This window comes from Vulpes vulpes, chromosome 1 (genome assembly GCF_048418805.1).
Source record: "Vulpes vulpes isolate BD-2025 chromosome 1, VulVul3, whole genome shotgun sequence".
NCBI lineage: Eukaryota > Metazoa > Chordata > Mammalia > Carnivora > Canidae > Vulpes > Vulpes vulpes.
This window is the reverse complement of record NC_132780.1, coordinates 12,284,262-12,297,113: the sequence shown is the minus strand read 5'-3', so window position 1 is coordinate 12,297,113 and position 12,852 is coordinate 12,284,262. Positions and strand designations below refer to the sequence as shown.

The 12,852-nt window shown below is 58.0% G+C and overlaps 1 protein-coding gene across 1 annotated transcript; it reads right to left on the bottom strand.

Annotated features, from left to right (window-relative positions):
• Positions 1 to 796: 796 nt before the first annotated feature.
• On the bottom strand, positions 797 to 11,617 carry TOMM40 (translocase of outer mitochondrial membrane 40). Its single transcript, XM_026013914.2, has 10 exons — positions 11,529 to 11,617; positions 11,153 to 11,432; positions 10,343 to 10,410; positions 9,774 to 9,866; positions 8,804 to 8,905; positions 8,618 to 8,723; positions 2,913 to 3,035; positions 2,724 to 2,800; positions 2,501 to 2,603; positions 797 to 1,468 (listed from the first exon to the last, which is right to left on the bottom strand). Exons 2-10 carry the CDS (start codon positions 11,424 to 11,426, stop codon positions 1,329 to 1,331), a joined length of 1,086 nt encoding a protein of 361 aa, XP_025869699.1. The 5' UTR covers positions 11,427 to 11,432; positions 11,529 to 11,617; the 3' UTR covers positions 797 to 1,328.
• Between the last annotated feature and the right edge of the window lie 1,235 nt (positions 11,618 to 12,852).

Below are 12,852 nucleotides of genomic sequence, written 5' to 3'. Positions count from 1 at the left end.
GAAAGTAGGGCCGAGCTTCATGCCTGCTGCCTCAAGGGTGCGTGAACACTGGGTGCCGTGGGGCCCATGGAGGCCCAAAGACTGGTCTCAGGACAGCAGCCAGGCCTGGGCCTGTTTGCTTTGGCCTCAAAGGGCGCCGGCAGGAAATGAGCAGGGGTGGCTTCCCTGGGTGATGAGGGGTCATCTCTGCTCAATGGCCTCCCTCTCCAAAGCCCATTATGTGTGTGGTTTCAGTTCCGGTCTGGAGAGGTCAGGGGTGTGAGTTTACTGGAACCCGAGGTGGGCACAAGCCACACCTCTATGTCCTCCCCGTCTCTGGGCCAAGGAGGCATCTGGAGCCAGCCTGGAGTCAGACTCCAGCACCGCCCCCCCGCCCCAGGCCCAGAAACCCTTTGCCCCCTGAGGAGTAGCTAATGGACTCTGAAGTCTTTCCAGGTGCTGGAATCCTTCAGAAGCTTCTGAAAGCTCCAACCCTCCAGTCACAAAGAAGACCCCCCCCTGCACATCAGCTCCCCCCAACCCCCAGCCATCAGTCCACTGCTTCAGGCAGCAGCCACTGGGGCGGGGCCAGGCTGGGGTGAGCCACCACAGACCCGGCCCTGCCGGTGAGGGAAGGCCTGTGATGTCCCAGCAGAAGTCACAAGTCACGGGGAGGATGTGTGATCTCTGGCCAGACTCCCTGGCAGTTAGGAAGCCTTCCGGGCTCCACCCCGCAGCGCCCCCTCCTGGCCACCGAGAGGTCGGTCTGGACCGGCTGGCAAGAGGCGCTACAGATAGCAAATCAGACACATCCTGGTTCCTTTTTTTTTCCACGTGTATTTTTTGTTGGTTTTTTTTTTTTTTCTGTAAAATGTCCCGGTTCTTCCATAACTTATAAACATGATTTATACTGAGGGCTGGGTGGGAAGGAGGGCACGGGCTGACTGACCGGGGACGGGGAAGCTCCTCTTCTTGCGGACCCCTCAGGGCCAGGCCCAGGGCCCTTTGGGGGGAGACGGGGATGCCCCAACACCTCCCTGAGGTTGTCTGGCCACCTCTGCCCCTGGTGCTCAGAATCTGGCGTGCCCCTCGATTCTGGAATCCCTGCTGGGACTCCAGGCCCACTGGGCAACCCTGCCCCTAGTGCTCCGAATCCTGAAGCGCCTGTGGTTCCAGAATCCCCCCCTCAGCTGCTGGGGTGATGGGTCCCCTCCTTTCCACTGCCCCCCCTGGCCCCCAAGGAGGGAGGGAAGGGAGGGGGAGGAGGGCTCAGGTCTCCCCTCCACGGCAGGGGGACGGGGAGGTGGGATCTGGAGGAGGAAGGGTGGAAGGCGGGGGCCAGGAGGGGCTCAGCCGATGGTGAGGCCAAAGCCACACTGGAACTTATTCTTCCGGTGATTCAGGAAAGCCCCGAGGGCCAACGTCAGGGGCAGGGGCGGGAGCTTCTTCTCCAGAGTGGCACCCACAATCCAGTTGCTGTCCACGGACCCTGCAGATAAATGGCTACGTTGAGACCCAGCTTCCCGCCCTGTCCCTGTGGAGTCACACTCCAGGCCACCTCACACCAGCAACCAGACTGCCGGCTTCTAGACCTCTGGCGGTACTGGTACTGTTCCTACTACCTGGAAACCTCTTCCTGAACCTCCAGGTTTTGGGCCCCGGGAGCCAATCAGCTCAGTTGTCCTCTCCGCCCCTCCCCTGCCCCAGCTTAATGACCCCTCCCCTGCCAGAAGCCCCCTCCCACACCATGGGCCCCCCCATCCCAATCCCATCCACACCAGGTCTTCACTCTCTGGGAATGGGTGGGTCACACCCCCAGCTGTGAGCCTTGTGAGGACAAAGCCCGGCAGCTACTTTATTCCCAACACCCCAGCACGGCACGAAGGCTGGGCACAGAGCAGGTGCTCAGTAGCTGCTGAAGGAAGACCGAAACCTTCCCTTGGGGTTGTGGGGGGGACCGTCCCCACACCAAAGAAAGGGCCGATCATCACTCATCTCATGGGAGCAGAGGAACAGCAGAGCTGGAACCCACACCCAGCCTCCGACACCAGGCTGAGTGCAGAGAGGGGTCAAGAGGCAGGCACAGGAGGTCGGCTTCAGAGGCAAACAAGTCCTAGGCCTCATGGCCGCCTGGAGAAGCCCTGCCTGAAGCCTGGACGCCAACCTGAGAACCACTGAGGTCCGAGAAGAAAGACTCCAGACTTAACATAAGGACCCGAGTTGGCCCAGAAAGAGGCTCTGGATTGGGCGGTGACGGCACTCACCAAGCAGAGCCTGGCCCGTCCTGACTGATGAGCAGGGTGGACCATATGCGCTCCAAGTTGCCTCCCACTTATCAGAAAGGAGGAGCAAGAGGGGGTGGGGAGCGGGCGTGGTGGGTGCCTCCAGACCCAGGGCCGGGCATCTGGCTTCCTAACGAGCGTCTCCAGGGAACTTGGAGGCCCACAGAAGTGGGGGCAAGCAACCCCCCACCAACTCCTTTGGCCGACTTGTCTGCAAGTAGGGAAACTGACGCCCGTACCTTTGAAGAGGAGGTTGGCCTTGGGCAGGTCCAGCTGGTACCCGAAGGAGACGCTGGTGTCCTGCATCCTCGTGCTGGCTTCGAACTCCACGCCTACCTGCAGCTGAAGGGGCCAGGGCAACATGCACGAGTCAGCTTCCGGGCCAGAGCCCCCGGGCACACCGGCCCCCACCGCCCACGCCTGCAGAGTGCACCCTCGCAGCCGTTCCCCGGCCCAGCGCACCTGCTCACTGGCTTTGTGGTAGTATGTTGCGTGCATGCCCGCCTGGCCCAATGTCACCGTCGCCAACCAGTTGTTCACTGTAAGACAGCAGGGTAGCATTAGGTGCGTGTGGAAGCCAGGTCCCTCTCCTCCCTCAGACCTGGAACCCTGGGCCCAGCCCCGCACCCTACCCTCAGGCCCCGGGCTCACATGTGTATTTCCCAGCTAGAGACATGACGGTGCCTTCCTCCCCGGGCCGTCGGTGGTAGACAAGCTCTCCACCCAGGGCCAGACACGGCGTGATGCTCTGGAGGTAGTGGGCCACGAGGATTCCTGTGGGTGAGACAGGGGGAGAGGGGTGTCAGGGAAGGGGTCACCTTGGCTTGGTGGTTGGTTTGTCAGGCCAGACTCCTGCTCCAGGCAGCCTTCCAGGTTTGCCCCTGCTGGAGGCTCAAGGCCTGCCCCTGAGGCCTCCAGCACTGGCTCCTTGCTCAACCGTTCAGAGGAGTGAGGTCAGCCTCCCGGGCCGTGAGGCAGGCATTCATTTGCCACTGTTTAGAGTCCACGGAGGCTAAGGGAGTGATTCACTGACCTGCAGTCACAAGACATGTCAGGGGCAGAAATCTGGGCTTCTTCTGCCTCTCAGGGGTTCTGAACCCCTTTGCTGCTGGGAGAGGCAGGAGGGTAGGGCTGGTAGGAGCATGCCTCTAGGGGCCAGACAGCCTGGGTTCAAATCCTAGCCTTGCCACTTGCCGGGGGAGTAATAGCGGGCCACTGGTGTCACTTCTCTGGGAACAGGACTACCTCTTGAAGTTGTACTAGTCTCAAGGAGTAAATGAGGCGCAGTGCAGTGTCCAGTGCTGGACTGGTCATGCTGAGGTCGCCATCTGGCTCCCCCCTGCCCCTTGGCAGTGGGGACAGCCCTGAGCCCCCTGGGAGTGGCTAACAAGCAACTGTCCACTGCTGGGTTGGATTTCTGGAGCCCAAGGGCTGATGCATTCATGCCTGTCTTTGGAGCCTAGGCGAGCAGACACAGAACAGGGTGGGGCGCAGGGAGAAGAGTCGGGAGACACATAGTGACGGTGAAGGAGAAAATAGGACATCTACATGGAGAAACGGAAACAGAATCAGAAAGAGAGGTGGAGAGGGATGGAAGACTCCCAGGGGAGACCAAGCAGATGCAGTTGGGCTGGGAGGTCACGACCCAGCGAGGAAGAGGATTGGGGGTAGGGGGAAGGCAGGGACAGAGGGACATGGGGAGAGCCAGGAAGGTAGGACAGGGACAGGACAGAACAGGGATGAGCACACAGGGTCAGGGACCTGTCCCATTTGTGAGCACAGCCGGTGAGGGCCGCCAGCGGGGCTGGGGAGGCTCACGGCCTTGGTTCTGGTGCAGGGTCTTCTATGGAGGATGTGGTCAGGGGTAGGCTGAGTGGGGCCCTTTGGGCTCATGTGGGCCACAGTGTGCATCCCTTCCCCACTAGGGCAGGAGACTTGGGGTCAGCCCCCACTGCCAGTGCACCCCTGGCTGGGCTTGCCCTCATGCAATGAGGAGGTAACTGTGGCCCCAGAGGGAAAACTAAGGATGGTCAGAGGCTGGCACTTCAACTCAGAGTCTCTGGTCTCTCAGCTCTGGCACCTATGCGGACTCAGGGCTGGGGGACCCCTGAACTTGCCTCCCATCTCCTGGCCTGCCTTGCCCTCTCCAACTAATTATACCTGCAGCACAGAGGGATCTAATTCATGCACACACCTAACCTTGTTCTCTTGCTCAGAACTTGTCATGGCTCTAGTGCCCAGGAGACTCAGCAGCAGGGTCCTGCATGGCTGGGCCCCAGCTTCAAAACTGAGCCCCTCCCTCTTCCCAAGACACAGCCACCACCGTCCCTGCAGGCAGTATGAATATGTGGAGCACACTCTTCCCCGTGCACATCCTTCCCTGCTTAGTCTCCCCAACTACACATTTGCCCCTAAAGTGTTTCCTGGATTGGGGTACTTTTCTCTAGCACGCCCTGTGACTGGAGCCAGGGTCACCATGGGATTGAGGCCCTCACCCTGCCCCAGGCTCCCTGCTTTTACCTTCCCCGCCCCTGCAGTTGGGAGGGGGGGTGGATATAAAAGCCACTGAGAGTCTGAGGACTAGGATCAGAACATGCTCTCTGCCACTTGTCTTTCTTGTTCCCCATGGAACCTGGCTTGTTCGCCCCATCCTTCCTGCTCGCAGATCCTCACTCCTCCTTGTACCTGTATCTCTGCAACCCAGTCTGTCCTTCCCACCATGTCCAGACCTAGTTCCCCAAAGGCACAGGGGCTCCTTGAGGCAGGACCTCTGTCAGGACCAGGGGTGCCCAAGTGGGGGCCATCCTGCAGCGTCTAGAGCAGCCGGGAAGCGGAAAGAAAAGAAAGTGAGTGGGGTCTGTGAGCAGAGAGGTGGCCTTGGGCAACTGGCAGAGCCAGGCAACCTGGTTAAGTTGTACCTCCAGGTCCACCTCCCAAACCTGCTGGGCGGGTAGCAGGAGACAAAGATGGGGCAGCAGGAAGGTTTGGGCCCACTCACTCCCCCTGGCCTTTCCCCTGCTTGTCTGGGGCCCACACCAGGAGTCCTCGGCCCCAGCCAGATGGGACAACTTTCTGCTGTTCATGTGCTGTGCCCCACGGGCCTTAGGAGTGCCCTCCTCACCCTCCTTTGACCAGACACCAGTTTTTGAGAAGCGGTCCCCGTCGCTCTAGGCGAAATGGTGTGTGTGTGTGTGTGTGTGTGTGTGTGTAGTAGGGCAGCGGTAGTTATAAGCTCTCCTGGCAGTCTGAACTTTTCCTGGGTAGGATTTTTCACATTGTAGAAGTCACCCCATGATCATTTGTTTAAAAGCAAATATCCTGGGGCGCTTGGGTGGCTCAGTTGGTTAAGCACCTGCCTTCAGCTCACCTCATGATGCCAGGGTTGGGGGATCGAATCCCATATCGGGCTCCCTGCTCCGTGGGGAGTCTGCTTCTCCCTCGCCCTTTGTCCCTGCCCCAGCTTATGCTCTCTCATTCTTGCTTGCAAATAAATAAAATTTAAGGAAAACAAATAAATAAAAGCAAAGGTGCCCCCCTGCACTGGGCTGGGAGCCCCGTGATAGGATGGTGCTGACTGTCACTGCTGCATCCTGGCACTGCCCTGCTGAGGGCCGGGCATATGCGAGGCTTTCCTGGGCTCCAGGGAAGAAGCTGAGGCCACAGGGAGGGCATGGAGAAGGAATACAGGCCCTCGCGTTAGACCACAATTCAAATCCCAGCTTCTCGGTTTCCTGGCAGTGAGCCCCCAGGCCCCTGCTCTCACCCCTGGGCCTCTATTTTCCTCACCTGTGAAACAAGGGGTCAGAGGAACAGTGACATCCCCCTGCCTGCTGCAGGACAACACGCAGTCCCAACACAGACGGAAGCCCAACTGTGCACCTGGCCTCTTCCTCCCTAAATCATTCACCCAGAGGTGATCACCATTTTGGTGCCCTTGTGACAGATGACGTCACAACTGTTACTAGATGGGACGAAAAGAACTAAGAGATGAAGGGTATCCCACAGCCTTGGGCTCCAGGGCAGAGGGACCCAGAAGCCAGCGTCAGGAAGCACAGGACTATGCCAGTGAGAGTGCACAGGGGGTGTGCCTGGCACCATAGAGGAGCACCTGGGTTCTGGACGTTGACCCGCTGTGTCCTTGGGAAGCGCTTCCCCTTTCCAGCTCTTAGGATAGTGGCAGTACCACACGGGACATGCCGCTACTGCCACTTGCTCCCTGTTCAGTATTTTCTGAGTGTTTACTCTGTTCCTGGCACGGTTCCAGGCACACAGTGGCAAGGGAGATGAGCAGGTTCCTGCCCTGAGAGGGCTGCCACCCTGGTGGGCAAGGCGGCTGATCAGAACAAGGAGATCCCAGGGCACCTGGGTGGCTCAGTGGTTGAGTGTCTGCCTTTGGCCCAGGGCATGATCCTGGGGTCCCGGGATCGAGTCCCACGTCGGGTTCCCTGCATGGAGCCTGCTTCTCCCTCTGCCTGTGTCTCTGCCTCTCTCTCTCTCTCTGGGTCTCTCATGAATAAATAAATAAATCTTTAAAAAAAAAAAAAAAAAGCCCACAGAGAACTTTAAGCAATGGAGATAGCATGTGAAAGGGTCATAGGGTAGAAAGAATGTGGCAGCTCCAAAAAGTCTCAGCAAAGCTCCTGTGGCCCAGCTAGAGGGAGCACATGAACAGAGCCCGGTGATGATGTCAAGAGGTCAGCAGGGGACACGTTTCTTCTTCCGAGGTCCCTCTATCCCCTGGACTTGGCGGGATGGCCCTCCCCTCTCTCCTCACCCTTTCCCGCTGCTCCCAGCCTCCCTGCTGGGGTGGCCCCTGCCCTTCTTTGGGGAGCTCGGGCACCACCTCCTCTGAGGAGGCTCTCTGGCCCCCCAGCAGGCAGAACCGAGGGCTCTCCCAGGGATTCTGGCTTCCTGCCTTCACAAAGCCACTCAATGTCTAAGAGCCAGTGACTCTTCAAGACCAAGCAAATGGCAGAGCGACAGATACAAATGTTGGAACCCACACTCCCATCCTTCTGGTAGTTCAAGCCCAAACCTATGGAGTCATCCCGACTCTTCTCACTCACCTCCCACACCCAAGGCCAACCCCGTGGGCTCCACTTTCAAAGTACATCAGGCCAGACCATTCCTCACCTCTCCACTGCCCCTAGGGGAAAGCCCCTCATAGGCTGCTCTCCATGGGGCAGCATGGCGGGTCCCATTAGAAGCTACATCAGCTCCTGTCCCTCTCGTGCTTACAAACCTTTGGTGTGGCCCCTAACTCATTCAGAGTGAAGGCTAAAGTTTTACTACAAAGCCTCAGCTGACTTGGCCCCTTGCCCTTCTGACTTCTAGCTCTCTCTCCCCACCCATTATAGCCCCCCACCCACCTCCTGGTGTGGCAGTAAAGCATCCTCCTGCCTCAGGGCCTTTGCACTTGCTGCTGCCAAGGGCCCAAGAGCTCTTTCCCCACAGATCTGCATGGCACCTTCCCTCAAGTCCTTAATCTTTAATCAAAGATCACCTAGGTAAAAAAGCTTTCTCCAAGGACCCCACCCACCCTTCCAAAGGTGCTAATCTTTCTAACCCCCTCCCCATCACCTGACATTTTTTTTCTTTTTGTGATGCTTTCCTTGTGTCTAAGTCCTCTGGAATGGAAGATCTCAGAGGACAAACCTAATCCTCCTTTGCTTGCCACACCTTATCTTCAGGGCCTGGAATGTAGGCAATACACACCCAAGACACTCCTGATGAACGGTCAAGTAGAGAAATTGAAGACAATACCCAGTAGACAAAAAAAAAGAAAAAAAAAAAAGGGAACCAAGAACAGACTAACAGACACGCACGAGTTATGCGGTTGTTGCCCACACCCACCCAGACAGGAACTTTCCTTGTCAGCTTCTGTCTCAGATTCAGACTACCTGCCCCCACCCAACCATCGCTGCCTCCCGAATTGCACATGGACCCACCCACCCTGGGATCTCTGCCTCAAAACCACCCGAGCCCCACCAAGTAATAAGAGCAGCCCACATCTCTCTGGGACCCGTTATGTGCCCCACGCCACTTGAAGTGTTTCACACGAAAGAACTTAAATAACTTCTTCAACCGCCCTGTGAGGTAGCCCAATGATAACAGAGGAGAAAAGAGGCCCACGGGGGGTGAAGGAACTTGCCTAGAGTTGCAGTGTAGCCCGTGGCAGAGGTAGGGGTTTGAACCTACTTGCTTGTGCCTGATGCTACATTGCCAGATGTTTCAAAAATCACTCCTGGCCCCTGACTATTTCTAGACAGTGGAAAAGGAGATCCAGAGGAAGGAATGGATTTGCCGGGAAAGCTGGGACTGAGATTTGACTGCCCTCCAAGCCCTGTGCCTCTTACCTGAACCCACCAGGACATCTGGGTTCCCCAGGGTGACGGCTGCTGTGAAGTCAGAACCCCGGTACTCCCCATCCACCTGCCAGTTCACGAACTTCGACTGCTGGGTCTGTGGGGCGAAGGGACAGTGTAGAGGGCAGTTGAGTGCTCAGGGAGGTTCGGGGAACAGCTGACTTGGCTTCCACTCACCTGGATGGCCATCTTGGACCGGAGGCCAGGGCCCAGCTGGTGAATGACCTGAGCATTGAGGCTGCCACTGTTGTCCATGTCACCCACCAGCACGGGGAATGCCTGTGGTTCAGAGGGCAAGGTCAGAGGTCAGAGGTCTAGCATTATGGAAATACATGCATGGTGAGCCTGTGTGAGAACTCTAGCGTCAGAAAACCTCAGACTGAGGTCCCCTCCTCCAGGACGTCCTCCCTGACCACCCAGGCTGAGTTAGGTGCCCCTCTGGGCTGCACCCATCCCCCACCCCTGGCATTTCAGTCCTGCCTACCTCGGACTGTCACTCTCTGGGGACAGGTCTGTTCTCTTTTTCTACTAGACTGTGAATTCTGTGGCCATTTCAGTCACTGCTCTGTCCCCAGCACCATCCAGCACAGGGCTGGGCACAGAATGCAGTACAATGAAGATATGCTGAATAAATGAATTTACTGAATGGCAACAGCTGATAGAAGCAGAGACCTAATTCAGGCCCTCACCTCCACCTGCATCTTGCCCAGCCTCCTACCAGGCCTCCAGTTTCACCCCCTTTCCTTCAACTCCGCCTCTACATGGCTGCCTGAGGGACAGCCCTAAAGCCTAAACCTGACCATGTCTTTCCCAGTCCAAATATTTCCGTGGCTCTCCACTGCCCCCTAGAGCAAGTTCAAATGCCTTGTTTGGCATTCAAGGCCCTGCATGATCTCCACCTGCCTACTCTGGGTCCTCACAATCTGGTGACCCCAAACCAGCACAGGGCTGGCGGAGGGCAGGGTCAAATGGGATGAAGGAGGGACCATATTCCAAAGCACCTTGGAGAGGCAGTTCCCCCACCTGCCAAGACCCTCTGAGCTCCCTGGGCAGCTCAGGCCTCCTACTGACAGAGCCTTCTTTGCAGGATACTTGGCTACATGCTGGTTAGAAAAAAGATACAATGAAAAGACAAAAGGAACCTCACCTCTGTAGGACTCAGCTGCTTTGTTCCCACATACGTGACCCCGAAGTGGTAGTTGGACTCCCCAACTGTGCTGAGGGCTACTGTGTGGTTCACCTGGGAGAACATGGAAGGCCGCAGGGATAAGCTCGTAGGCCACCCCCTCCCCAGTAAACCCAGCCGAACCTACCCCCAGCAAAGCTCCCTTCCAGCCTGGGATGGGGATACTTGCCAGTCTGGCTTCCCCACCATGGAGGGAAAGACGAGCAGTTCTGGGTTAGGGCAGGGGATGGGGACTGGGAGGTTCGGCCTGACTACTTAGACGCCCAGAGAAAAGACAAGCTGGAGATGCGACTACGTACCCGGTCCTTCACTCCTGCCTGGATGTTAAGGGTGGAGGGGCGTCCCCGGGTTCTGGGTCCCTAAACACTTCCACTGGGACCCAATGAGCAGTCAGCCTGGCACTGTGTCTCTGAGTCTTTTCAGGTGCCAAGGAGCCTAGCCCTTTAGGGGGGAGTGAGGGGGTTGCATGTGTAGGTGCAGGGGGATGGTTGGGATGACCTCAGGGGAGTAAGGGCACCAGGAAGGCTCACCTGGAAATGGTTACTCAACCCTTTGTTGACAGTGAGCTTGACACCTTCCATCTGAATGGGAAATAGCTCTGAAGAAGAGACTCGCTGTCACCCTCCACACACATACACACACCCCTACGCAAACACACCGACTCTCATCCCTTCCTTCCCTACCATCCCAGCTCTCCCACCCACAAGCACAGCATCACAAAAGTACCCCAAACAATAAAGAGCCAGTCTAACCAAATCAGGGGCCAGGACCAGGCCTTTCTTTGCCTGCACTCAAATCCCAGGGCCACTGCTTACTACCCATGTGACCCAAGGCAAGTCACTTTAACTCTCTGTATCAAGCTTGTCACCTGTAAGATGTCATCTGTAAGCTCACCACGTGGAGACATTGCAGGGATTTAATGAATTAACTAACGTACACTGAATGCCAGTCAGTCAGCGCCACTTTTGCTATCATAACTCGTCCAAGCCCAGTTCCAGAAGACTTGGGTTCCACCCCCACTGGACCCTTGTTGACACTGTGACCTTGGGCCTCAGTTTCCTTCCCGATCACGTAAGAAGGCTGGCCTGACGGAACCCGGGGCTCCTTGAGCTCCCTAAGCCTTTTCTCCACCGCTCTGGCATTCCGTCCCGAGGTTCCACCATTTGATCCCATCGTTCTATGCCCCAAGTCCAATGTTCCACCATTCGATCCTAACATCAACTCCTAACGCTCTGTTAAATGTTTCCAATGGTCGGTGCCAATTCCCAAGGTCCTCGGAGCGCCCCCCCACCCCCCGAGATCCGGGCCCTCACACCCGCGCCGGGTCCGTCGCCCCTCACCCTTGCACTTCCGGTGGCACTCCTCGAACGTGCCCGGGTTGGGCAGGCAGCCGCAGGCCCCATCGTCCGCGGTCCCTGCGGCGCTGCCGGCGGCAGCACCGGGGGTCCGTTCCGAACCTCGACCCGCACCGGCCCCAGCGCCCAGACCGCCCCCGAGCGGCGGCAGCGTGAAGCCGGGAGGAGAGGGCGGAGGCGGCGGCAGTCCCACGAGGGCGGGCGCAGGCGGCGGCGGCGGCCCTGCGGGCGGCGAGCTAGCGGCCAAGACGTTCCCCATGGTCGCCTGCAAGGGGAAAGGTCAGAGGGCGAAGGTCAGGGCCCGTGCGCTCCGGGTCCAGTCCCAGCCAAACCCCGCTCTGCTCCGGAACCCGGTTCTCACTGGCGGCGGCGCCTGCACCCGGCCTCGGCTCCGCTCCCACCCCGTGCGCCACGCGCAACCGAACCCGCTGCCGCCGCCGCCAGCACCGTCGCCCCGCCCCACCTAGCCCATTGGTTCAGCATGCCCTGGGATCCGCCCACCAGCTTCAAGGCCTGGCCGTGCAATTGGAGTCAGGGCTGGGAGTCCCACCCACCTCTTTGGGACGTCCTTTTCTATTGGCTCCCACTCACAGGCAGGTCAAGGCACACACCCCCGCCTCTCCCATTGGCCCGCGGAGACCGCATCTATTGGCTCGCAACGCCGCGGGTTCCGGTGTTCGGCTGCCATTGGTCTGCGCTGCGTACTTTGAAACGCCCACTGACTCACCGCCTCCGCCCCTTTCCAGAGGGCGCCCCTTCTTTCGACTCCGCCCCGCGGCGAAATTGCCACTGTAACTGGCCGGCTTTGGCCCTCGAAGCATCCTGATTGGCTCTGGTGGGTACAGGAGGCCGATCCTGGTGACGTAATCGGTCTGGTACGTTCATTGGCTAACGTGCCAGGGTCGAGGGACACGGGTAAAGGTGCGTTGCGCGGCAGAGGCTGCTAGGCAGCAAGGTCAGGCCTCTAGTCCCACCAGGCACCGCGGCAGCGGGGCAGCCCCGGAGTCCAGAGCCGGCGACCGAAAACCGGAAGTGCTGGCCCTTCCCACAGTGCCTCGGGAGAATCCTAACCGGTTATGTGAACCCAGTCAGGCTGCTTCTTACCCACAATGCCCCTTAGGTGTTTAACGCGACAGTTGCCGTAGACCCACCCCTTTTGTTACCCATCATGCCTTATGTTCCCCGCCCCCACTTGCGTCACTGCGGCTTCTATCTTTGGCCCATTCATTGCCGTCCCATTACCCAGCATGCCTCTGCCCCATTCATTTCGGCTTCATTTCCTGCACTACCTTTAGCCGGTTTCTGCCTGTTCGCTTCCATCATCCTTCTAGCGCTTCTTTAATTAGCCGTCGCGTTCTTGGGTCCACTACCCATCATGCCTGCCGGCCCTATTCCTCTATTATCCCTCTGCCTTTGGCTCATTCATTCAGTTCCATTACCCACAATGCCCCGAGCTCCTATTATTCGCAATTTTGCTTTTGGTCTCTCCTTGCCATTTATCCTTTAAACCGGAGTCCTGCAGCCTGAATTACTGCCATTTCGGTCTCTGTTCCGTTTATTTCCGTCCATTACCCATTAGACTGTCGTTCCTTGTCATTAACCACCGTGCCCTGGACTCCTCCCCCTTTCCTTCCATTATCCATCATTGTTTTTGGTTTATGAATTTTTTATTCATTATCCCCTCA

Coding starts and splice junctions, on each gene's coding strand:
- TOMM40 (XM_026013914.2), bottom strand. CDS start 11,426: ATGGGGAACGTCTTGGCCGCTAGCTCGCCGCCCGCAGGGCCGCCGCCG. Junction 10,411..11,152: donor GTGCCACCGGAAGTGCAAGG/GTGAGGGGCGAC, acceptor TCTCTTCTTCAG/AGCTATTTCCCATTCAGATG. Junction 8,724..8,803: donor GGTCCAAGATGGCCATCCAG/GTGAGTGGAAGC, acceptor TTCGCCCCACAG/ACCCAGCAGTCGAAGTTCGT.